Source organism: Theropithecus gelada, chromosome 5, assembly GCF_003255815.1.
Source record: "Theropithecus gelada isolate Dixy chromosome 5, Tgel_1.0, whole genome shotgun sequence".
Classification (NCBI taxonomy): Eukaryota; Metazoa; Chordata; class Mammalia; order Primates; family Cercopithecidae; genus Theropithecus; species Theropithecus gelada.
The window spans coordinates 148,631,627-148,654,869 of NC_037672.1; the positions used below are offsets into that span (position 1 = coordinate 148,631,627).

General features: G+C 46.5%; 2 protein-coding genes across 4 annotated transcripts in view; one reads left to right on the forward strand and one right to left on the reverse strand.

Annotated features, from left to right (window-relative positions):
- The window catches only part of FAM160A1 (family with sequence similarity 160 member A1), a 263,667-nt gene extending 255,728 nt beyond the window's left edge, over positions 1–7,939 (forward strand). Inside the window, exons 12-14 of the mRNA XM_025385547.1 lie at positions 1,372–1,550; positions 1,867–2,005; positions 7,594–7,939. Coding sequence (XP_025241332.1) covers positions 1,372–1,550; positions 1,867–2,005; positions 7,594–7,847 — 572 coding nt within the window. The 3' untranslated portion in view covers positions 7,848–7,939. The remainder of the gene's footprint in view (positions 1–1,371; positions 1,551–1,866; positions 2,006–7,593) is intronic.
- Positions 7,940–15,915: 7,976 nt separating this feature from the next.
- GATB (glutamyl-tRNA amidotransferase subunit B) overlaps positions 15,916–23,243 on the reverse strand; it is an 86,599-nt gene continuing 79,271 nt past the window's right edge. The window contains exons 12-13 of one of the 3 annotated variants that reach the window (XM_025386173.1): positions 18,159–18,293; positions 16,250–16,695 (exon numbers count right to left, since the gene is read on the reverse strand). In XM_025386173.1, coding sequence (XP_025241958.1) covers positions 16,567–16,695; positions 18,159–18,293 — 264 coding nt within the window. In that variant the 3' untranslated portion in view covers positions 16,250–16,566. Of the gene's footprint in view, positions 16,696–17,760; positions 18,294–23,243 lie in introns of those variants that run through there. The other 2 variants (XM_025386174.1, XM_025386172.1) reach the window with 2 other exon arrangements.

The window sequence follows — 23,243 nt, forward strand, 5'->3', positions numbered from 1 at the left end:
CTAAAGACCTCTGCCTCCCATCCCAAGGATGGGGAAGTTGAGGCTAAATGCCACACATGAGGGGATGGTGCCTCTTGTGTTGAGATCCCTTAGAGATATCCCCGGTGTTCCTGGAGACAGAGATATTGCAGTTACCCTCTTCCCCTCCTGTGTGGTAAAGGTTTCGGTTTCGTGTTCCCATTCTACACACAGAGCTTCTGTTCCTTGCAAAGGGTTTTACTCTCTTATGCTACCAGGGCTTCTGAATGAAGCATCTTGTGATGAAGTATGTTTTTGTAATGTTGGTGACATCTTCATAAGGCATGGCTTATTTATCAAGGGATGTGTGCTTTTGTTATAAACATGTCATGGTTTAGTAGCATCATCAATAGCTCCACCAAGGGAAATGCAAAATTCTCATTGATTGTGTTTAATAAAACACTTTTATGGTAAAAATTTAAAGTATCTTCAAGTAAGTTTATTAATGCCAGATTTATTTTTGGTTTTCCCTGCCCTCAGTGAACTCAAAGCATATTAATTTTCTAGTGACCCAAAGTAGCAGAAACTTCATTTTGCCTATTTTTTTTTAATGGACTGCTTTTGCATGACTAATTTTTTTAACTGCTTTTTTAAAATGACTGCTTTTGTAGTCATACGGATTTTCTTTTTTAAGAAATCTATGACACACCGAACTATATCTCCCAAAACTGACACCCTTTTCTCTCTCCTCTGAAAATTCAGGTGTGGTTACTGAGTTGCTAAGGTTATAACCAGGCGCTCCTCCACCTCTCACCTACTTTTTTTAATTGTTCCACATTACGACACTTGACAAAACCAAATTTTTCTCAGTGTGCTTGTTCAGGATAGACAACCCCTGTTCTCAGTGTTGCTATTTGATAAACATAGTTTGTGCATTTTTGGTGTTCTTTACACAGATGTTTCGTTACTAAGACTTTCAATGGCCTCTGGTGCTTACATGAAACACTACAGTCCATACAGTCTGTGCATCATGAGATGATGGCTGTCATGTGTTAAGCACTGGCAGCCCCAAGAAATACAGGAACAATGTAGAAAAGCATATTTTAATTTTAAAAAGTTAAATTATTTGTTTTTTTTTTTTTTGAGGTCTGTGATAATTTTAATAAGTATCAAAACTGCTCATGGAGTCAAAATGTCAGTAGCCATGCCTATTTTTCTGTTTTCTTTTTGCCGTGGTGGTTTGTTTTCTGTTTTGGTCTCAAGGCAGGAGAAAACTTGGCCGTATTTGCTGGCTGGCTTGCACCTGCAGGCCCGTGGTGGTTTGGGAGCTGTGGCACCGATGGTTCTGCCGTTGTCAGGGAAAGGCGTCCGTGTGAGCCCAGCCAGCCCTGAAGCCTTATGTTCTTCCTGCAGGCCCATTCATCAGCGTGGTCCTGTCAAAGCTGGAGAACATGCTGGAGAACTCTTTACATGTTAATTTGCTGCTTATTGGGATCATTACTCAGCTAGCCAGCTACCCCCAGCCACTCCTGCGCTCCTTTCTGCTCAACACCAACATGGTCTTCCAGCCAAGCGTCCGCTCTCTCTATCAGGTATGTTAGCTGAGCCCACATCCATACCTGTTGATTTTGTGGGTGCTAGTTTGTAGGGCATCTCTGCTCTAATTCATTTGCTTTCCTTCCCTGTCCTATTAAGCTCACTGTGTAGTTTATTCTAAACAAACTGTAGAGCTTCAGTTAGTTCGATGTTTTGAGGGTGCCCTATGCAGAACACCCAGGCAGTTAAAAATGAGCCAATGTCTAACATCATAATAGTTCCCATAATGAGGGTTGTACCTGCAAGATATATTGATAACTGAGAGTGGAATTTCATGGTGAGGCATTAACATCAGTAATGCTGTTTTGACAGGTCCTTGCATCTGTGAAAAACAAGATTGAACAGTTTGCCTCTGTGGAGAGAGACTTCCCAGGACTCCTCATACAAGCCCAGCAATACCTGCTCTTCCGTGTGGACATGTCTGATATGACCCCTGCGGCACTAACCAAAGGTAAGCCAGGTTTCTCCACAGCGCCCCTCCTTAAATTCCTCCTCCACGTCCCTAGCCTACTGGCCTCAGTTCACAGATGCTGCACTGGCTTCTGGATCCTAGAAGCATTCAGATATTTTCATTTTTATGCAACAGGGAGGAACCACCTCTTCACATTCTTAATCCTAAAGAAAGGTCTCCCTTGCTCACACCTGGCCTGTTTCCTCTGTGGAGGGTCTAGAGGGGATTTGGTCTTTTAACTGAGAGTGGTGCCTGGAAGGAGCTGACGTGTAGGGTATTATCAGGCTAGAATAAATCACACAGCACACATGGGCCAGAAAGAGGCATTATGTGCACTCTCCGAGCCATTTTTTTGGGCAGCCCTGTCCTGAGGAGGGCATGTGTTCTCTTTATTATGTTTTCAGAGGCTCTTGGGCCAAAAATAAGTGTGCTTTAGGGCCCTAGGAGGTAAAACAAAAAACAAAACAAAAAAACGGTTTGGACTGTGAGAAGTACAGTTTATGCTCAGCCTAAAACCTCTCAGAGTGCCTTTTTATGAGCTCTAGAGGAGGCGTTAGGCCAGGGCCCTGGCAGAGTGAGGGGTGGGGGCAGGGGATGGGTCAGTGCTAGTAGGAGCGCTGAGAATGGCTGGCCAGGCCTGGGAGCACCACTGCTGCTTTACCTTATCTAAGCTCTGGTTGGACCGATTTGCTGACCATTGTCCCCTGAGCTGTAACTTAGGCCTTGGTAGGAGCAAAGTAGGAATGCCACATATTGCACTGGCTTTTACTTTTCCACACACAGACCAATCAGGCTTCTTTGTGGCAGATGAACAATGGAGAGAGTAAGGCTCTTGGTCCTGGGCCAAAGGCAAGTGATCAGAAACAAGACTGGCAGTGAGTGGCGGAAATGAAACTCAGGGCGATTGTTCCACCTTTCAAAGAAGCTGGAAAGAACCCAGAACTCTGAAGGCCTGACGCTGCCCCTGTGCAGCTATTTGATCTTGCTCGCTTTACCTCACAGGCCCAATGTCCCTTGACTTTTCAATGAAGGATTTGTTCTCCATCTCTTAGGTGCTTTCTAGCTGAAGCCAGAACTTGGGTTGTGATGAGCCCTTAGGGTACTGCAAGGTAGGGTTTGAAAGAAAGGTAGGCCATGTGCCACTGGTAAAGTGAGGAGTCGGGCTTCAGGCTGTTGGACTTTGAGAAGAGCAGGCAAAGGCGTTCATGGAGGGAGAGGCCCCGGCACCTCCGTGGGAAGGTGGACTTCAGGTGCCACGTGGCCTCCTTAGACACACGGGTGGTCAGTGTGTGAGCTGTGTTCCTCCTGAACAGGGCGCATGTTGCTGCCACCCACCCCGCGAGAGAAGGTGCACCAGTTACCAGTATAATAAACCACTGCAAAAACCCATTGGCTTAGCACAAGGCCATTTATGATTGCTTATGAATCTGTGTGGTCATCTGGGTGTTTTGCTGATCTGGGCCAGGGTGATTTTGCCTGGACTCGCTTGTGTGGCTGCCATCAGTGGGTGGCTGGATGTCTAGGATGGCCTCACTCACATCCGTGGCTGTTGGCTGGAGTGATGAGGGTGATGGGGGTGTTCCTAACCATCCGGCAGAGTAGCCCAGGCTGGTCCATGTCACAGTTAATAGGGTTCCAAGAGTGAGAGCAGAAGCATAGGAATCTTTAGAGGCTCAGACTCAGAGCTTATGTAAGGTCCATTCTGCAGCATTCTGTTGGCCAAAGCAAGACACAGGGCCAGCGCAGATTGAAGAATGGAGCAAAAACCCTACCGCTTGATGGGAAGAGCTGCAACAAGTTGTGGGCATTCTGTAGCCTCCTAGACAAGGCCTAGTCTTCATTGTATTTTACAGTTTATAAGGTGCTTTCTCAGGTGGTCAATTTTCATTATCAAATAGCACTCTGAAAAGGGCAAAAAAGGTACCATTAGCTTCATTTTCATCAAGGAAGCCAAAATTAGAGGTCCAGGGTATTCAGCCAGGATCGTGAAACTCAAGTGCCTGAGCCCATCTTAGCTAATTCAGAGACGAGTGTACACACTGACCAACCTAGATACACTGAGGTACACTAGATACTCAGGGTACACTGAGCCTTAACCCCCACATTCAGGGAAAGGGTGAGGGTCACTCACACCTTGGGCTTGTCCTGGTTTCAGAGTATCTGGAGGCCATGATTGCAAAATATATGCCTGGGGAACTTGTTCTCACTGCCTAAGGTTGTCAGATTAGTTAGCTGGGTTCCATGCTCCTTAAGCAAGGTCTGTGACACTCCAGGGCTTTGACCTGTAAGAATCTTCTCTCTGGATATAACACTTTTCTTTCACTTGAGTTTTTTTAGATTAACTTTCTAACTTTTGCAGGTTAGCCAAGTCATACTCTTCCCCCACTTAAAGCATCTTTAACTGACAGAATGAGAGTTTCCTGTCCCCTTATACAAAGCTGACTTCTGAAGCATTTACTGTGACGTGATTTCCCATAAATGATTCAAATCTGGGAGGCCTGTTCTCACTGGGATGCAGAGCAGTTTACAATGAAGAATTATGGTAATGGGCCAAATATTTGGTGGTCCAAGTGTCTGCGTGCTCTGCCCTTTGCCTAATACTGCTGCCGGGGAGATGAACACATAACGTATCTCTCTCCTCACTTCTGAAATCTTCCCAGTATTAGTCTTGAAAACCTTCTGTTGCAGCTTTTCAGACCCAGGGCAACATTTCAGAAGCCATTCCTAATTCTGACATTTATTTATACTTCCCTCCGCCCTGCCTTTTTCTTCAGGTGCTCGTGCATGCTTGTTGGACCCTTTTATGAGGGGCGTAACTCAGGCGCCTGCAGCCAGAGCTGCTCCATCATGCAGGCCCTGCATTCCCTTCGCCTCCTGGCAGCCCCGTGAAAAACGAGCCTTCTCACTAATGCTTCCAACAGCGGTAAAAGTCTGTGTGGCTGCTGCTCCAGAGCAAGCGGATGTCCTGTTCCCAGTTCCACATTATTCTTCTTGAGGCTGTTGGTCTCTGAGATTCAGCCATTTGCCAGGCCTTTCTCTTTCTACTCAAATACTTTCCAAACCACAGAGTAACAGTTCACTGTATTTACTTATGTTCAGAGCTCTTTTACTGGGCACTAATTCTAGAAGGGAGATCAGGTAGGTAATGTCCCCAGTTTACAGAGATGGAAACTGAGACATTCTGTGATGAGCTGGTGGCCAGGTAGGGACCATAACTCGGGTCTACTTGCTTTTGAATGGAGAATTTGATGGTGCTTGGTGACACACTGAAAGGCCAAGAACCCGGAGGGGAGCCCGGGTCAACATGCTGCAGCCGCTGATGGAATTGTGCTATGGATCTCCCGGCCAGCCCCTGGTCTCCCTCACTGGGTGTTCTCCTGTCTTCATTAGTGAAGACAGTTCTGATTCTTGGATTCATACTGAGTAAATGAGCCTTAGCAATGACACTTTTTATTCACAGCTCAAGCTAGATAAATGAATCACAAAACCCCTTTTTAGGGGAGAAGAGAATGAATGAATTTGAAGGAGAATGGGGAGATGAGGAATATGAGCAGCTGTAGGGAGCATCAGGAGTAGGGAAGACTGATGAGATCAGTTCTTTCACTCATTCATTCAGCAAATATTTATTAGCTCCTACTATGAATATAGAAGTGTGTTAGGGGTTGCTAAAGACATGTTATCAGATAGGGCTCAGCCCTGAGAAAGGCTGGAGTCTAGTAGAGGAGATAAAACATAAACAATGTGAGGCTGAAGGGCAGTGCAGGCCTTAGTTGGTCAATAACATGGGGAGGAGGCTAGAATGAGACTGTTTGGGTAGAGGGCAGAGGAAGGCATAAAGACTATAGGAATGAATTCTGGGGCAGGAAACTGGAAATTCATTGTGAACTTGGTGGCAACTGTACTGATGAGGATGATGTGGTAGCTGACACCCATTCAGAGGTCCCTGTGTACTTTATACCTATTGACTCATTTAATCCTTATAACAACTCTATGAGCTTTTGGCAGGTGAGGAAATCGAAGTACAGAGAGGTAAAGCAACTTGCCTGAAGTCAGCCAGCAAGTGGCAGACTCTGTGGTCTTAACCACTATACTAATAATGCCTCTAAGGCTAGTAAGATTTAGGTGAGCAGAGAAATGGGGCAGGGAATTCCAGGTGGAGGAACCAGCATGAACAGTGCAGGTCTCGGTCTGGGAGTAGTGTCCACAGTGTCCCATTCACCACTGGAATGCAGGCCAGCTTCCTTTGTGAGCTTTGCTGGGTGCTTTGGAGAGTGACAGCGCCTGAGTTATGGTTGGGGATGAGAAGGAGTGCTCTCCAAGGTTGACATGTACCTCAGTGATATCAACACTTTTGTGCTCACTCTGTTGCCGGGGCATGAATTTCTGCTGAAAGGTAGCAGAAGACAGATTCTCAGCAACTTTTTCAGTTCTTTATGGCATTAAAGCTGTGATAAGTCTTAATCTAAAAGGATATTTAAAGCAGGAAAGTGGAAGTTTTTTTTTTTAACACTAAAGACTATAGTAGTGAGATGTGGAAAGTATTATAAATGTCAAGAATTTTTAGTACTGTAGTTAAGCAACACTCTGAGAAGAGTGTTGAAAAATGGTACTGAATTCTAAGAAGCAGCCAAAATAATGAAGAACTTGAATATAATGATTTATAAGGAGTAATGAGATTGTTTGGGTAGGGGGCAGAGGAAGGCATAAATAATTCCTACAAATATATGAGGGCTGGTGATGTTCAGGAATCAAATAGGGAAGTTGAACCATTTTAATTAGTAAAAAGTAGTTTGATAAGAAAATGCAAATCACTTGGATATGTTAAAGTTTGAACTCATCTTAGGCCTATGTTATTGAAATTGAGATGGAAACCCTTGGCAACCCTCCTTCAATGTAGGCTTCTAAGCCATTTGATACTATTAATTCCCCATGGTTGCAGGAAGTTCTTACTCTGGTCTTACCAGCACCCAACTTCCCTTCCATTATTTCTGCTGATCTCAAGGAATCTTCCGCTCTCCTTTTATGTAAAACGTTGGCGGTCCCAGCCAGAAGAAGACTGGAGGTCACTGGGGAGCCTGAGAGGCTGGAGCACCCGCTGCAGAGAGCTTGGAGTGACCCAGCTCACCCAGCCTCCCTGCTGGAGCTATGCTGTGCTGTCAGGGCTTCACCGGCAAAGGGAGAACAGTCATCCCAGCATTGGAGGCTGGGAGAGCAGGTGGGGCTACTCATCGCCCCTTAATAAGCCAGTGACAGGAGATGCCTTTGTCCGTTTTCCCCATTTCCATATTCTGGCATGGAGGGTTCTTGACAAACCTATGTTCTTTCCATGATTTCTGCTTGAAGTTCCTTAGAAGGAATTTTGGGTGAAAGTCTCATATCACATGCTATATGCTGGAGGATATCTGTTGGGCAAATATGTGTGTCATGGAGTGCACAAGGGCTGCATCTTCAGGATTTAGTCCAGTATAGGAACTGCACTCATGACTAGATACTCTCCAGCAACTCTGCCCCCAAACACATGCTCCACTGAAGAGGGTGGATGGGAAGGCTATGGAGGGACGCCATCATGGTCTTCTTTCTGCTTTCAGATCCCATTCAGGAGGCTTCCAGGACAGGAAGTGGCAAGAACCTTTTGGATGGACCTCCAAGAGTGCTTCAGCCCTTCCTGACCCACCGAACCAAGGTGGCTGAGGCACCCCCCAACCTGCCCCTGCCAGTGAGGAACCCCATGCTGGCTGCTGCCCTCTTCCCAGAGTTCCTGAAGGAGCTGGCAGCCTTGGCCCAGGAACACTCCATTCTGTGCTACAAGATACTGGGTGACTTTGAGGACTCCTGTTGTTAGCTTTTTTTTTTTTTTTTTTTTTTAATAGAGGTTCTTGTTTTGTAAGGTTTAATGTCTTGACTGAATGTTAAATGCAAAGCTGCTTACAAAGATTTCTACTTTAATGTTTCCTGACAATACTTGATTTGTGGGGAGGGGAATTTTCTGTATCTTTCCTCTCTCTCTCTAGCCGGGCCTTTCCACCTTATGTTATATATAGAATGTAAGTCTCATAAGCTGGTTGCTCCCATGGCAGTTTTCTTTGCTCCGTTTTTTCCTCCTTATATTTTTTGGGTGTCATTCTCCTATCCCTTTGAGTGATTCATCTTGCAGCTCAGATCACACCAAGCAATATTGGGGTTCAGTGATGTCCGGAAGTGCCCCATGTCAGAATCCTAGCTGTTCAGCAGCAGCACCGCAGGAAGACTGTACACCTGCAACTGCGCGGATGGTCCTGTTGCCTCCTGCATTTTGGCCTCTGTTTTATAAAGGAAGAATAAAGACGGAGCCCCTCCTGCCTCCATCACGAAAGCACATATCATCTGTCCCTTTGGATTTTACTTCCAGGACGTGTGTTGCCTTATGGTGCCGGCAGAGCCACTGGTCTCAGCTCTGCCTGGGAAGTCGGATGTCCTTGGAGAGAATTTGGAATGCAGAGAACTTTTCTTATTTCTTGAGGGCTTACTTTAATCAGCATGACACTATCTAAACACTGAAGATGGCCTTATTTTAGTAAGATTTGCACAAAATTAAGTATACCTATGCAAACTGTTACTTTGGTTTTTAGGAGTTTTATCAGATGAAGAAAGTATGGTCTCACATATGTATGTAAGAAGACAGCCATCATTATTTTTATAAGTGTTTTATAAAAACAAACTGATTATCTTGTGAAGCCATTTCATAGTGGGTTTTTTCAGGGAGGGTAAGCTGGGTGGGATGGGGAGATAAACTAAATGTAGCCTGTAAAAACACTGGTCATTATTTAAAATTCTATTCGCTTTTGCTAATAAGCTGCACTTTGTAGAGAAACAGGAACTGTACAACCCACTTCGGGATCTTGGATGTAAATGCAAACAGGTCACCTGGAGCCCTGCAAAGCCAAGTGCCTGCTGGTGACTCACTCTGCATGGAAATGCTGCCTTCTGAGTAATGGGGTTCATTAGAAGGCCCCACCGTGTTGTATGAGTAACCCTCTGCTGCTTTGCAGCCTGCTCCAAGACGCAGGATTATACTTAGAGCCCAGCCATGTTAAACCACCACCAAGAGCGGAAAACACAGAATAATTGTGAGCTGAAAATGAGACCATAAACAACTGATTTTTATGGATATCAAATTCCACTCCCCTCTATTTTGGGCCCAGTTCTGCAGGTGAGAAGCAAGTAACGGACATGAGCCTGCCGGTGTGGAGGGAAATTGGAAGCCTCGGCTCTCTCTGTGCTTTGTGGGCATCTCTGTGGAGCCCCGAGGGCAGCCACAGGTCTGTTGGTTGTGCCTCCGGAGCACTGGTTCGGTCTTCATCAGGCCCCTCATGCACAGGCAGGGCAGTGGAGGAAGGAACCACACCTGTGATGCTGTGGCGCAGTGGAGGCCCTTTTGTGCTTCAGGAATCTTGAAGCAGCTTTGTATTGAGCAAATGAGAAATTGAGAGCTGGCCTGTGAAATGACAACAGGAGACCTGACCCGGGCAGGGTGAGCTGTTAGGAGCCAGCCTTGCTTTCGTGTTTCATAGTCCAAGCAAGACACCAAAGATTCCTACTCACTGTACATTTCTGTTTGACAAATGGTTTGCTCAGCTGTGGTGCAGCAGCCAGAAGGGATGAGGCACAGCAGACTGACCTGCTCCCGGCTTCCTGATGTCTGTTTGTATTTGCACAGCCCACAAGTCTCCATTAGAAAAGAAGGTAGCCTAAGATAGAGAAAGAGGAATAGTTGAAGATGGAAGTGTGGCTGTAATTTGTTATACTCTAACTTTGTTTTTGCACAAGTATTTATCTTCTTGTTTGGACTTACAAAGTCATAAAATCTTAACGCCACATCTGGAAATGGAATTCTTTAGCTTCGTGGTTTGGTTTACACCTCTCTCCATTATCTGGTGGTGGTGTTGATTCTTCCTGAATCCGTATTTCTGCATTGTAGAACACCGTGGTCCCCTTTGTGGAAGGTTTCCTTTGGGAAAAGATTGATTTTGTGCGTCTTACTGTTTTTTTCAATAGGTACTGAAATAAACTTAATTATTTTGTTTTTTTGAGACAGGGTCTTGCGCTGCCTGGGCTAAAGTGGAGTGGTGTGATCACAGCTCACTGTATCCTCCACCTCCTGGGCTCAAGTGATCCTCCCACCTCAGCCTCCTGAGTAGCTGGGAATAAAGGAACGTGCCACCACACCCAGCTAACTTTTTGGTATAGTTTGTAGAGATGGGGTTTCACCATGTTGCCCAGGCTGGTCTTAAAGTCCTGGGCTCAAGCGATCATCCCGCCTTGGCCTCCCGAAGTGCTGGGATTACAGGTGTGAGCCACAGGGCCCAGCCTGAAGTAGACTTACTTTAAATGACGACAGAGATGACTGGTGTGTGCAGTGACAGGCAGGAGAATTTAACTTCCCATGCTGGGGTGCTGGCAGCAAACTCACACAATAACGCTAACTTCCTATTTGGATTTGGAAACCGGCTCATGTTTCTGAATCCATCACAGTCCTCAGAGGTTTGTGTCCATAGTTTTGCAAAATGAAGTCAGAAAATGGAGCTGGACATAGAGAGAATGGGAAAACCCATGTGGTTGAGTGAAATAACTAGAAGTGGGTTTTTTAGGGAGTGACTAGACATGCCAAAAGAAAAACAGCAGAGAACTGAGTCTACCCACAGGAGAAGAGCCAATCCTGCATGGTTCAGGGAGGTGAACATTGATCTAGGTGGATATGAAGAAACCAGGGAGTGGGTGGGTGAGAGTGGGAACTCCTTGTCGGGAAAAAAAATCATTGGCAATGAGGTAGAATATTCCGGTCCTAAAGTAAATCAGCAAGCCCTTAGAAATATCTTTTTTGGCAATGAGTTGGGGGGAAAATCTTAAATATGTTTGGCATGCTTAAAAATATGGTCCGAGAGTGCGGACACTTCTCTGTGTGACAGGCTCCCACACCAGTCGCTGTGCCCCTTCCTGGAAGAACGTAGGGGAAGAGAAACCGTGGGTACTGCCCCCTGACGCAGCCCCTGAGCTGGGGTCACTGCGTCTGGCCTGGGCGGGAAAGGTGAGATAGCCAAGGGTTCCTAGAGTATCACAACATTAACCTCAATTCATAATTCAGGGCCTGACTTAAAGTTCCAGACTGAGTGACTTCTGTGGTTCAAAATGTATGAGAGCACTGGGATATTTAAAATTGATTTTTTGGAAATGGCCAAGTAAATGTTTTTAAAATTTTACACAAAGAAATTCCAGGTTAGATTCACCCTAAAACATAATTTCATGGCTGGTAAAATACAATTTCCCAACCATGAAATGGGAGTGCTGGAATAGCCAGTTAGAGATGTGATTTTTCTTTACCAATAAATACCTCCTTTCCCTGGTACTTGGAGGAATTGTGAAGTCGTCCCCATTTTGTTGAGTATTATTTTGGAAAATACTTTGATGTGCTTGGGTTGGAGTGGATGTCTGTCAGGTGTTAGGATGCATTCAGTATTTTTCTAGGTCATCAGGAGTACCCTTTCCTTAGCAGGTAGCTTTTATTTAGGTCAGATATAGTTGGTTTCTGTCCAGGATAAAACATCATGGAGCCAGGGTCTTGTCAGGAAAGCATCCTCTTATGAACAGAATCTAGAACAGGCTCCACGAATATTGAGGTTGCCTGTTTAATTTGGGCAGCCAGTGGGTACTCCGGGTTGAAAGTTGTTTCCAGTGTCTCTGAATCAGCTTGGCTGTCCCGTCATGTGGACTGATTCCCAGGTCTGTTGGAGGTTTAGGGTTGCGGATGGCCGTCATGTGGACCGATTCCCAGGTCTGGTGGAGGTTTAGGGTTGTGGATGGGCTGCTCTTCTGAATCTGGATCAGCGTGTCTAGGTTGTCTTCAGGAGGGAAGCACAGCCACAGCAGCCTGGACAAATCCAGGGCTTTAACAATGGCATCGTCCTCTGGGAATAATCAGCCCTTAAGACGGTCACTTGACATCATAGTTCTGGTGAACTATCTTTATTTGGCTGCACCCCCTTTTAAGTAAGCCCTTCATTTTAAATGGTCCCGGTGTGGTGTTCAGTATCTACATATGCCCCAGTTCTCATTTAAGGGCAGTTCAATGTAATTGCTAATTACCAGCCCTGTATTTACTGAAATGGCTGTCTGTCATGCTTGCCATTTTTATGAAACACTTTACTGCAGGTCAGCTATTATTGCATGTGCTACTTCAAGTCACTGGCTCAGGCTGGTGTCATGTGTGGTTTGCTGCAAACGGCAGCCTGTTTTGCAGTGTGAGCTCTTCCTGGAAACAGCAGTCTCTTGTAGCTGATGCCACATCAGCTTTAGGTCATTAAGAAGATATTCTAGGCCCCTTGTTGCTTCAGCCATCAGTCTATAAATCACCCAACACTAATTCTCCATCAAGTCACTGCTTAAAACAGAACACTGTCAAACCAGTTCATGTTCCACCCTTAAATCACATGGTTGAGGAAACATTGTAAGAGAATGAAGTTGACTCTTTCCCCTCCCCTTCTTTTTGAATGACCATCGTAAACCTAATGCTTTAGAAAGGGCTCTCAGAAGACTGAGAATGGTTTTTAGGATAATTTTGCCTCAGTAAATCCTCTCTATGTTCAGGCACTTACTAGGCCATTACTTGTTTTGGGACTACAGATTATCCTGGCAGCTCATTAACTGGATAAACAGGACTTTAGTGAAAGATTTTCAGAGGTTCTTTAGGGAAAAGGAGCAGGACAGGATGGGTGGAAGCCTTCAGTTCTTTGACCTCTTGCACCTAGAATCCTAAAATCGATCAAGATTTTAGCTAGGACTGACCTTTCCTAGCTTGTAGGGTCACTGTGAATTTTGTTCCTGTCTTAAAAGGTTTAAGTAACCTAGTTCACTATTACCTACACAAGTAACAAGACGGCCAGTAGGACCTGTCAGCATGACTTCAACATGCACTCAGGCATCTTTCGGGGAGTTTAGATTTACTGTATCATTTCAGAACACAACAAAGATGATGGAGGCTCTTAGGCCAGATTAAATTTCGTGGAGCGGAGGCTGCCGAAGTCTGTGCTGCTTAGTGTGTCAGCTGACTTTTTATTGGGACAAGTCTATCAAGGGCCCACCTGTAACAAGGCCCCTTTTTGCCCTGTGGATATTTTGAAAGAGGGAATTTGGTGTTGACAATCTTACTTACACAACTCTTGCTAAGCTATTTGACTAAGGGTTTCAATCAGATGCTTCCCACCTCACAGGCAGGGGTCAGCTCTGTTTGCAAATAATCCATGAATATGTTTGTCTAAAACCTGCTGAAGAGGCACGGCAGCCACTTCCACGCTGCTTTTGGTAATGGGTAAAGAACACAGCCTTTCAGATAGATGTGGTGGCTTTTCCCCAATAGTTACTATGTAGAAACTATGCAACTAAATTCAATGGAAATGAAAGACACAATATGAAATAGCGGGGCATGGCCATAAGCTGTCCTGAACTATCCAACTCAAAGCTGAAGGAGGGCGTGTACTTTCCGAAACTTCGAGGCCTTCTTAGTAATTATTTTAGCAATAATTACTAAAATGTTAGTGGGGTGGGGGAGCTCAGCTAAAATATCCTTATCTTGGTGCAATAATGATCTAGGTTCTTTTTCCTAGGCCTGGGCCTACATCTTGAAAGACAGGAACAGAAGTTCACTTTGATGTGTAACCCTGGACAGAGATTAAACAACTCTTTTCTAGACCCAGAATGTAGAAGCCTAGTAGTTGGTATCACCAGTCTCTTCAAAAGGGCCCCACAAAAGCTTGTCCATTAATTTGCTTCATACAGTAAGCGAGCTTTTACTGAATACTGCCTCTGTTAGATAGCATGCAGAGTGCTAGGGCTGACACATTCCTGCCTTCCCACCAGAACCCTCCAACCTCCTCCCCAGGCAACAGAACACAGGGTTTGGGCCTGACCAGGCAGAGCTGGTTCAAGCCAGCCTGGGGCAGAGCCAGTTTTCCAGCACACTCCAACTTCTAGTCAGAGCCTCAGCATTACACACCCAGCCTACAGGTGTGTGGATTCCTGAGCCAGATGGCAATGGCATCACCTGTGGCGCCAATTCATACATTTTAATGAGATTTCTCCCTGAAGAGTGAACCAGGAGACCAGACTAAATGCACACTCATGCAAGAATATAAAATCATATTTCAGAGGCCCCTTTACACGCAGAGCCATCTTAGCGAATTTCTTGGGGTGTTAATGTAAACATATCTTCAGAATATCTCATCGGGTTTCAGTCAGAGCCATGCTTTGGTTTTTTCCTAGTTGCAGTGATATCAACTTACAAGGTTTGGCTTTCAGGATTTCAGAAGCTGGCATTCAAGACAACAGGCAATTGTCAGAGCTGAATGAGAATCAGCCTGAGCAAATCAAGGGCTTTAACAACGGCATCTTCCTCTTTGCGGTTTTCACTTGACATAATAGTTTTGCTGAAGTGTCTGTATCTGGCTGCACCCTCTTTTAAGTAAGCCCTTAATTTTAAATGGTCTGGAAAGATCTTTGATACTTTCTGTAAGGTTTAGTCACCAAGAAGCCGGAACTTTTGGTGAAAATGGAATTTATAAAACAAAACTGAACCTTATCCTTTCTTACAAAATAAAGATCCTGTCAGACCCTAGTCTCAGACCACCTTTGCCCATTTGTAATTCAGAGACTTGCAGAGCGAGGAGAGAACTGATTCAGCCTTACTCTCTTGTAGAGAGGTGTAGTGAAAATCATGTTACTTTAGACCCAGTAGTTTTCTGGACCGCAACAGGATGCGGGGCACCTGGCTTCCAGGGTAAGGTCACATAGTCTCTTAAAATTCTGTCACTAATTCTTTTAAAAGATTTTTTTTTTAAAAAAAGTCACCTCCTCATGCCTGTCCAAAATGAACCACACAACTGGTTACCTTTCTCTGCCTACCTTTTGAGCTGGGGAAGAGGGGCCCCGTTCTCATCACTCTCAGGGAAGTCCTGAGCAACTGTACAAGCCAGGAAGCATGAGTCGCTGAATTGGTGATGGAGGGGTGTCCACTTTTTTCTAGTTCCTCAGCTGCTTCTGGAGCAGCGTTCACAACGGGAATATTTGTACTGTCCTTGGTAGGCTACAGGTTCACAGCTTCAAATCAAGGCCTCCAAGGATTTTCTTCTCTTACATCACAGTTTTGACAAGTACGCTTTTAAAAAACAACATTTGCAAAACTGGTTTTTTTTTTTTTTTTTTTTTTGAGACGGAGTCTGGCTCTGTTGCCCAGGCTGGAGTGCAGTGGCCGGATCTCAGCTCACTGCAAGCCCCACCTCCCAGGTTCACGCCATTCTCCTGCCTCAGCCTCCCGAGTAGCTGGGACTACAGGCGCCCGCCACCTCGCCTGGCTAATTTTTTTTTTTTGTATTTTAGTAGAGACGGGGTTTCACCGTGTTAGCCAGGATGGTCTCGATCTCCTGAACTCATGATCTGCCCGTCTCGGCCTCCCAAAGTGCTGGGATTACAGGCTTGAGCCACCGCGCCCGGCCTGCAAAACTGGTCTTTAAGCGACGTGAGTCAGAGGTAACAAAGGCATATACCGAATGAAGGTGTGCTCCGGTGCAGTGGAGAGAACAGTATTAGTGTCACAAGCACAGGGGTGCAGACAGTCCCACCTTCTTTGTCATGCCTGCAGCGCACCACCATTATCGTGAAAGGTCAAGATTGTGATTTACTAATTTATAATCTTATTTCCAAGCAAAACAAGTCAATTTCATGTTACAACTTTTTTCTTGTTTCTTTTTATCTTGTTTGGCCTGAGGGTTGGGGGAGTTGGGGGGAGTTGTCAACTGCACAATCTTTGAAGTGTAAGTTAATTTTTATGTGATATTTCAGTATATATTTTATTGATTAAATTTATTTGAAAATTTACTTTTTAAAATTCATTTATTCTCAGACCTGCGCCTTCTGGGATGGGTAGGGAGTTGAACAGGCAGTATCACTTCTATTCAGTCAATAGGTTGATTAATTCTAATAATATCCTCCTTTCCCACCCTCTTGAGACATCCTTAAACAAATGTGTGTTTATACCGTGCCAGTTTATTTGGTTGTGTTTTCATCTTTGTTAACTTGTGTTTAGGTCTGAAAACAGTATATCCAAATTACAGTCTCTCTTGACCACTGCTAATGCCCACCACCTACGACAATGGCTGGCCCTTAGGAGTTGCTCAAAAATATTTGTTGAAGGAACTGCAGAATGAAAAGTTTTCTTAGAATGGGTAACAGTATCTCTAACATAACATTTTATTTAGTTTAAAATTCCTTAATACAAGAAGGTGTTACTCCTTAACCACTGCTACAGCCATCACCGGACCCTCCTGATGTGGATGAAGCAGGCGGGGGTGGCTGCCGGTTGGCTGTGGAGGCACCTCCAGGCACAGGGCCCAGAGGGTGAGAACACTGGTGATATATAACGCCACAGCTGTGGCTCGGGACAGGGACTGACAGGGCACATGGGCGTCAGCTTTCACAGGATCCTGCTCCCAGTCAGGCTGCACTGTTCTCCCTTGGGCATGGGGACCCCAAACATCTCACGAAGACAGCTTCTTCTCCAGGATCTCCTTTATCATGGCTGGATCTGCTCGGCTTTGGGTCGCTTTCCGGACCAACCCAATCAGTTTATTTATAGCTCTGGGGTTTCCCTTCTTCAAATCCATTACCTAGAAAGACAGAAATTACTTAAGAGGAGAAAATGAAGAGACTCATGCCCCCAAATCCCAAACTAAGGCTTACGTTTACTGAAAATTAAATTCTGCTTATTTCCACTAGTATTAGATATAAAATGAAGAACAGAAAAAGGGGAGGGGCCTAACTTCTGAGTAGGTTTCTAGGCTCCTGTCAAAGGAGATTTTTGCTACTCTGCTTTCTGATTAAAATGAGCAAGAAGTGATTGCTGAAAGCCAGAGAAGCTGGCACGTGGGAGGCAGGGCCCTCTCCTCTGGGATGCCACAATGACCGGAGGATACTGAGTCTGGGGAGGGATAATCTCTCTGAGATGAATCACTGCGTCTAATCAGTGAGGAGACCTGTCTGATTCTCAGTGACGTTCAGCTGAAATGTGCGGCTTTCCTTCTCCCTGTGCTCCCCACCACGAAGATCCCTTTATCAGAAAGCAGATCTACACACTGGCTAAGTCTTCCGGAGCACTGGGTCGGGGGAGTGTGCTGTGTGGGTGGGGGGAGTGAGGAAGCCAGGAGGCACTGAATTCTTATCAAATAGCCACTGACTGTTAGGGTCACCGCACGACCTCCTGCTCTGCAGCATCTCCAAGGGCAATGACATGAGGATCTGCACTCAAGTGCCACAGAACAAGCCTGAAACTACTAGCACGTCTTTATCAGTCACCACAGATGAGGCAAGAAGACGAGACTGCTGAGGCCCGGTGCAGGCTCACTTTCCTTATCGAGGGCTCTCTACAGAGCTGTAAGTGTCCCCGGGAAGCTGATGGGTGGGTGGGTATTATTCTGAGAAAGTGGCTCACAATTTTTTTCCCCACTGAAAAGTATCTCTAGACAATACGATAAGATTTGGGGAGGAAGGGATGCCACTTGTTTTAGCTTTTCTGTCTTGTGCTGTGCTAAGAACACAAAATGACCTGGTTTTCAGCCATGCTCCTGTCAGGGATTTTCTCCACAATTTATAAATACTTTTCCCTTCTGCCTTTCTTCCCACTTCTTAGAAGCATGAAGCCGAAGTTCCTGTACTCTCCTTGATCTGCAGGCACACCTGCTGGTTCCTTACTGGGAGGTCCTTAGGAAGTAGCGCTAACCACACCAGATTCGAAATGCCAACCCTGGGAGAGGGTGACACACCTGGGAGGTCACAGCTTGGATTTCGTGAGCTTGCTGACACCCTTTTAAATTACACCTCCATGGAGAGTAAACTCCAGGGGTGGTATCCTCCTTACAGGAAAAGAAGTTGTGTTTTTCCAATATCTACCTATTTCATCTCTTCTGACCTTAACTAAAAAGATGACAATGAGGGAATTGTAGATGAAACTGGGCCAGTCATTCTTAGGAAGAGCCTCTGGGCTGCCACAGAGAGTGATGGCGAGGCTCTTGGGCGTGTCCTGGGGCTGGCTCTGCAGGTGGCTCTGACCCTCTCCCCCGCCCGAGATAGTCACCACTTGAGGATGGGCCTCCATCATGGAGTGGCAGAGCTGCTCCAGTGCCCCCCGGTCCTCCATCAGTTCAAGCTGCTTTTCTGAAACAATCTGCCCTGGAGTCTTGCCTTCCCTCTTCCACAGTTCCTCAAACACCTACGGGCCAGAGAAGGGAGAGGAAAGAGAAATGAGAAGTCAGCTCTTCTGCCAGCTCCATTTGCACTGCCGTGCTGTGTGGAACTAGGGTGGGAATGAGCAGATTCAATTAAGACCCCGCTGCCTAGGCCTGGCCCGAAGGGAAAGGGCGCCTGGCTGCCCTGCCAGGGCCTTGGCTCTCCTGAGGCATCCCTGAGAGCAGGGCTGGGGAACAAGGCCAGCTAGGTGGAATGAACGCGCCTGGGGTCTCCTCCTGAGGCTGACGTCTTCCTCAGCACAGGGTATGAGAGGACTCGGGCCAGCCAGGTGCCCCCGTGCCCAGACGGATGGTGAGTCCTGCCCGGCTGACTCTACACGGGAGGGGGCCGCGGGAGGCGTGGAGATGCCCATCACTCATGGGTGCCTGCTGACGGGAATCGGAGGGCCAGTGATGGATCTGTCTCATGGCCACTGAATTAATTGAGGTGACATTTTGGTGAAGGATGGGGCCACACAGCCTGCAGGAGGTAACCACGGTACTAAATAAAGTCCAGAAACAGCCTGCTGGGAAAGATGACTTTAGAGGGGCAGGAAAGTAGCCCCATAATGAAGATACAAAATGGCAAACAACTGAAAACATAAATTAGAATCCACAGGGGCCTCCTGGCCTACCACATTCATCTCCTACAGGTAGAGCCGGACCCAAATCAGACGAGGATAATGAACGCTAATGGTCGGTATATTTTTCTACTTAAAAAATGACAACAACAAATCCCCACACTCATCAAACCCGAGAAAAAGGAAACCATTTTCAAGGAAGGCATTTCCTAGGGTAGCTGTTTTCCTCATTCCTCTTGTCTTCTAGCGAAAGCCAGAACTGAGGGCAGGGAGGAGGGCCTCCTCTGTTGGTCTCCTGCCGGTGCCACCTCCATCCAGCCCACAGTCATGACTGAACACTGAACATTCCCTGTTACCTTGGTGGCTGAGATTGGGCCAACCAGGAGCCATTCCTCCTGGAAAAACAGCTCTTCCATAATTGGCACGAACAGCAAAGCAAATAAAAGAGAGATGCTGAGTCTCAGCAGGGCTCAAAGTCTTCCCCAATCTGAATCAAAACAAACCACAAATACTTATCACCGCTGGGACAGGCACTGCGCCTCCAGCCTGGTGCCTCGGAACGTGCGCCGTGACGGTGGCCAAGGAGGTGTGCTTGGCAGGTCCTGGGTAAGCTCCCCACAGGGCACCCCTCTGCCGCTGCCCGACTGCTCAGGAAAAGCCTGGCTCTACTCTTAGAAAAATACAGAACGAGGCCGGGCGCGGTGGCTCAAGCCTGTAATCCCAGCACTTTGGGAGGCCGAGACGGGCGGATCACGAGGTCAGGAGATCGAGACCATCCTGGCTAACACGGTGAAACCCCGTCTCTACTAAAAAATACAAAAAAAAAACTAGCTGGGCGAGGTGCCGGGCACCTGTAGTCCCAGCTACTCGGGAGGCTGAGGCCGGAGAATGGCGTGAACCCGGAAGGCGGAGCTTGCAGTGAGCTGAGATCCGGCCACTGCACTCCAGCCTGGGCGACAGAGTGAGACTCTGTCTCAAAAAAAGAAAAATACAGAACGCACGTGCCTCCAACTCAATTCAGCAGATACGTACATGGCCTGACAATGAGGAAACCATCGGGAGAAGGGGGCACAGAAGCAGGAAGAAACTTCCTCAGTCTCAACATGCATATCAGTGGAGTGTTGGCAGCAGAAGCACTGGGGACCTGGATGGCATTCCATGGAGCTGCCCTGTAAGTCTGAGGAGTCTGTCTGCCCCCTTTCTCTGACACGTTTAGTTTTTGAACTAGGACTTAAATTTTAAAACACGTTTTCTAATGATAAAAGTTAATACATATCCACTGCAGAAAATATAAGGAAATACAGGAGAGATCAAAAGAGATCACTGGAATTCCCCTTTCTTCAAGAAAACCAATGTTAGTATTTTGGTGTTTTTCCTTCCCATCTTTTTCTTTCTGTTTTGTAACATACTTGTGATCATAACATATATTCAGTTTGTGTCCTGCTTTTTTGCATTTATCACAGAAGTACTTTCTTAATAAAAAGATCTAGTATCCATCAGATGTATTTATCATAATTTAATTAATTATCCCCTTCTCATAGATATCTAGACTTTGACCAGTGTTGATTTTGTTCATCTGCACAGACTCCCAAAAAAGCTCCTAGCTGAAAATCTGGCTCAAAACAGAAACCACCTGTAAGGACTTGCTCATGAAAAGTCTATGCAGCAGTTCCCTCCAGGAAAACCAGGCGGACTGACGAGCAGCCTATGCCTGGAAGTGGGCGGGGCGACTCCTGGGTCTGCCTCTGCAGACACAGCGCAGGCGATTTCTCTGCGCCTGTGGTAGCTGCTGAAGCACACAGCAGACCCTGAGCATGCCGGCCAGCGAGCCAGCCTCTGCCTGACGGGACCCAAAGATGGCTGGATTTGCCTGGGCCAAAATAAGCACAAGAGTGGCGGGGTGCTTGGGGATCACTTCCAATCACACCATCCAGAAGGAGAAGCAGTGCACCGCTAGGACAGATGCCTTCAAACACAGAGGCTGGCTGCTCCCCGAGAAGGAGGGCCAGGCGGGGTGGGGGTACCAAGCAGTGACGCTAGAGAAACATCATTCAGCAGCCTCTTGGAACCATGGGAGCCCGGTGGCTGAAATGTTCTTTCCTCCCAGAGTTAGAACACATAATGTTAGTTAACTCCACAAATTAGTGCAGTGGCCAGTCGAGGCTCCCAGTCCCCAGCCCCTTGGGCTTATACAACAGACGCTGGTTGTCCCATCCTCTGCTCAATCCTATTTAAGACAAGGATTGTGCACTCCTGGCTGGAGTCCAGGAGGGTGGGAGCCTCTGGGCGATAGTGGTGGGACCCTGTCTCCAGGCCAGACTCTCCTGCTCCTGGCCCTCTTGACACTCAGAGTGGCCTCTGTGGCTGCCGAGCCCTGTGCTGCAGCATAAATCCTCAGCTTTTGTCAGTGTTTAATCACACCCTGAGAAGTGATATCCAAGTGCAACTGTTTCTAGCCAGGAGCGCAGCTCCCAGGCCCTGCTGCTGCCTACCCAAGACAGATAGACGTAACAAGGAATTTCTAGCACAGTGCTGGTCCTCTGTGTTAATAAATGGCCAACCAGGAGTACTGGGTAACGCAAGCTGGGAACTCCCCATCACACACAGACGCTGGAGCCAGCTCTGACACATGGGGCAGAGACTCAGCCTTTGGTTCCCTGAGGACTGACTTTACACACCCTCTTAACTGCCACCCAACTGTTTCTAGCTAAAGCTATTTTTGAAGTATCCTGAAAAGGCAAGCACACAAGCCTCTAGCCTCTCCCTGCCTGTCCTGGGTTTCCAAGGTCAGGATACGGAGGAAAGACGCGTTCAAGGGACATGGCAGGGAGGGAGCTGTGACAGTTCCAGAGAAAGGAGTCCCCTTTTTGGTCAAAGGCAAGTATTATGAAAGGTTACTTTTCTAGAAAGGCACAAACATCAACCCAAGCCCCTAAGAAAGTGGGGCCCAGTAAACTGTGCAGATAACTAAAGCACTAAAAGAGAGGAAAAGACATCTAGTCGTCTGTAATGCAGCTTTGGTGCATGATATATAACGTTTTGTACATTGAAAGGTTTTTGGCGATTTCTCTTTAAAGCAGACCCCAAAGTAGACGAGAGATTGGTTACTATGGAACGCTTGTGTGATAAACGCGATTTCCATTTCTGTGGCACCCAATTCAGCTGGGTCTTGCCAGAAACGTTAACTGGACGATCCTCAGGGCATGCTGGATCATCTGCATCTGTTTCAGATGTGCACGAAGGAGATGCACCTACACCCCATACAATTTCCCTTGAACCATGACTGACCAGCCTTCTGGACAACATCCAGGGCGAGTCACAAGAGGCTTGGGAATCCTGGGAGGCTGTTTTCAGGTTAGCTGTGACTCTGACAGTTTGGGAGTCTGATGTGTCCAAGCTGACCCCGTCTTTAGTGAGGGGAGGAGACAGGGTGCCACCTGCCACTTCAATACGCAGCCTGGGTCTTGTGAGGGGCACACGGGATGCTTTTGTCTACAGTTACCAGGAGATAACTGCTTGTGATTATATATAATTTCCCAGCTTCTATTTCTGATTCTGAAGAACAGGGCTGCTTCGTGGCAGCAACCTCTTAACTCCCCTGGCTCTGGGGTGCTGAAGGGATGAGGTTTGTAAATCTCGGGAGCATTGGCAGGACACGGGAGGAGGGTGCCGTGAAAGGCAGACGGAATGAAGATAATGCACAAGGAAGAGGGTAAGAGACAGGCAGAGAAAGGCAGATTCATAACCAATTAGAGCACAAAGTGGGAAGTTCTTTGGAATTCAGAATTCTGCTCTCAGAAGAATCAGGACAGGATTCTTCTTTCTGTGTGTCTGTCATCCCTAGGAGTCAGTCACTCAGTCACCTTTCTTCCTCATCCCCTGGTCATCTAATCACTTAAAGGAGCCTCTTCCAGTTCTGCCAGAGGAACACCAATAACCAGTAGGATCAGAGAGTCTCTGTTCTCGCTCACAGCTTTCTAAAACCCAAGCCATGCTTGGACTCTTCTTTTAAATTTGGAAAAACAATAACTGCAACATATTTTTTCTTTTTTTAAAAAAGTACACTATAAAAATAAGATACAAAAATATTCTCAACAGATTATGGGGATGCAAATCAAATCCACAGTGAGATATGACTTCACACCCACTAGGATGGCTAGAGAATCAAAAAGATGGACAACAACAAGTGCTGGTGAGGACATGAAGCAACTGGAACCCTCGCACACTGCAGGAGAGGCTGCAAGACGGTGCGGCCATTTTAGAATATAGTCTGGCACGTCCTCATAATGTGAATGAAACAGCATTAGCATATGACCCAGAAATTCCATTCCTATAGGTATACACCCAGCCTAC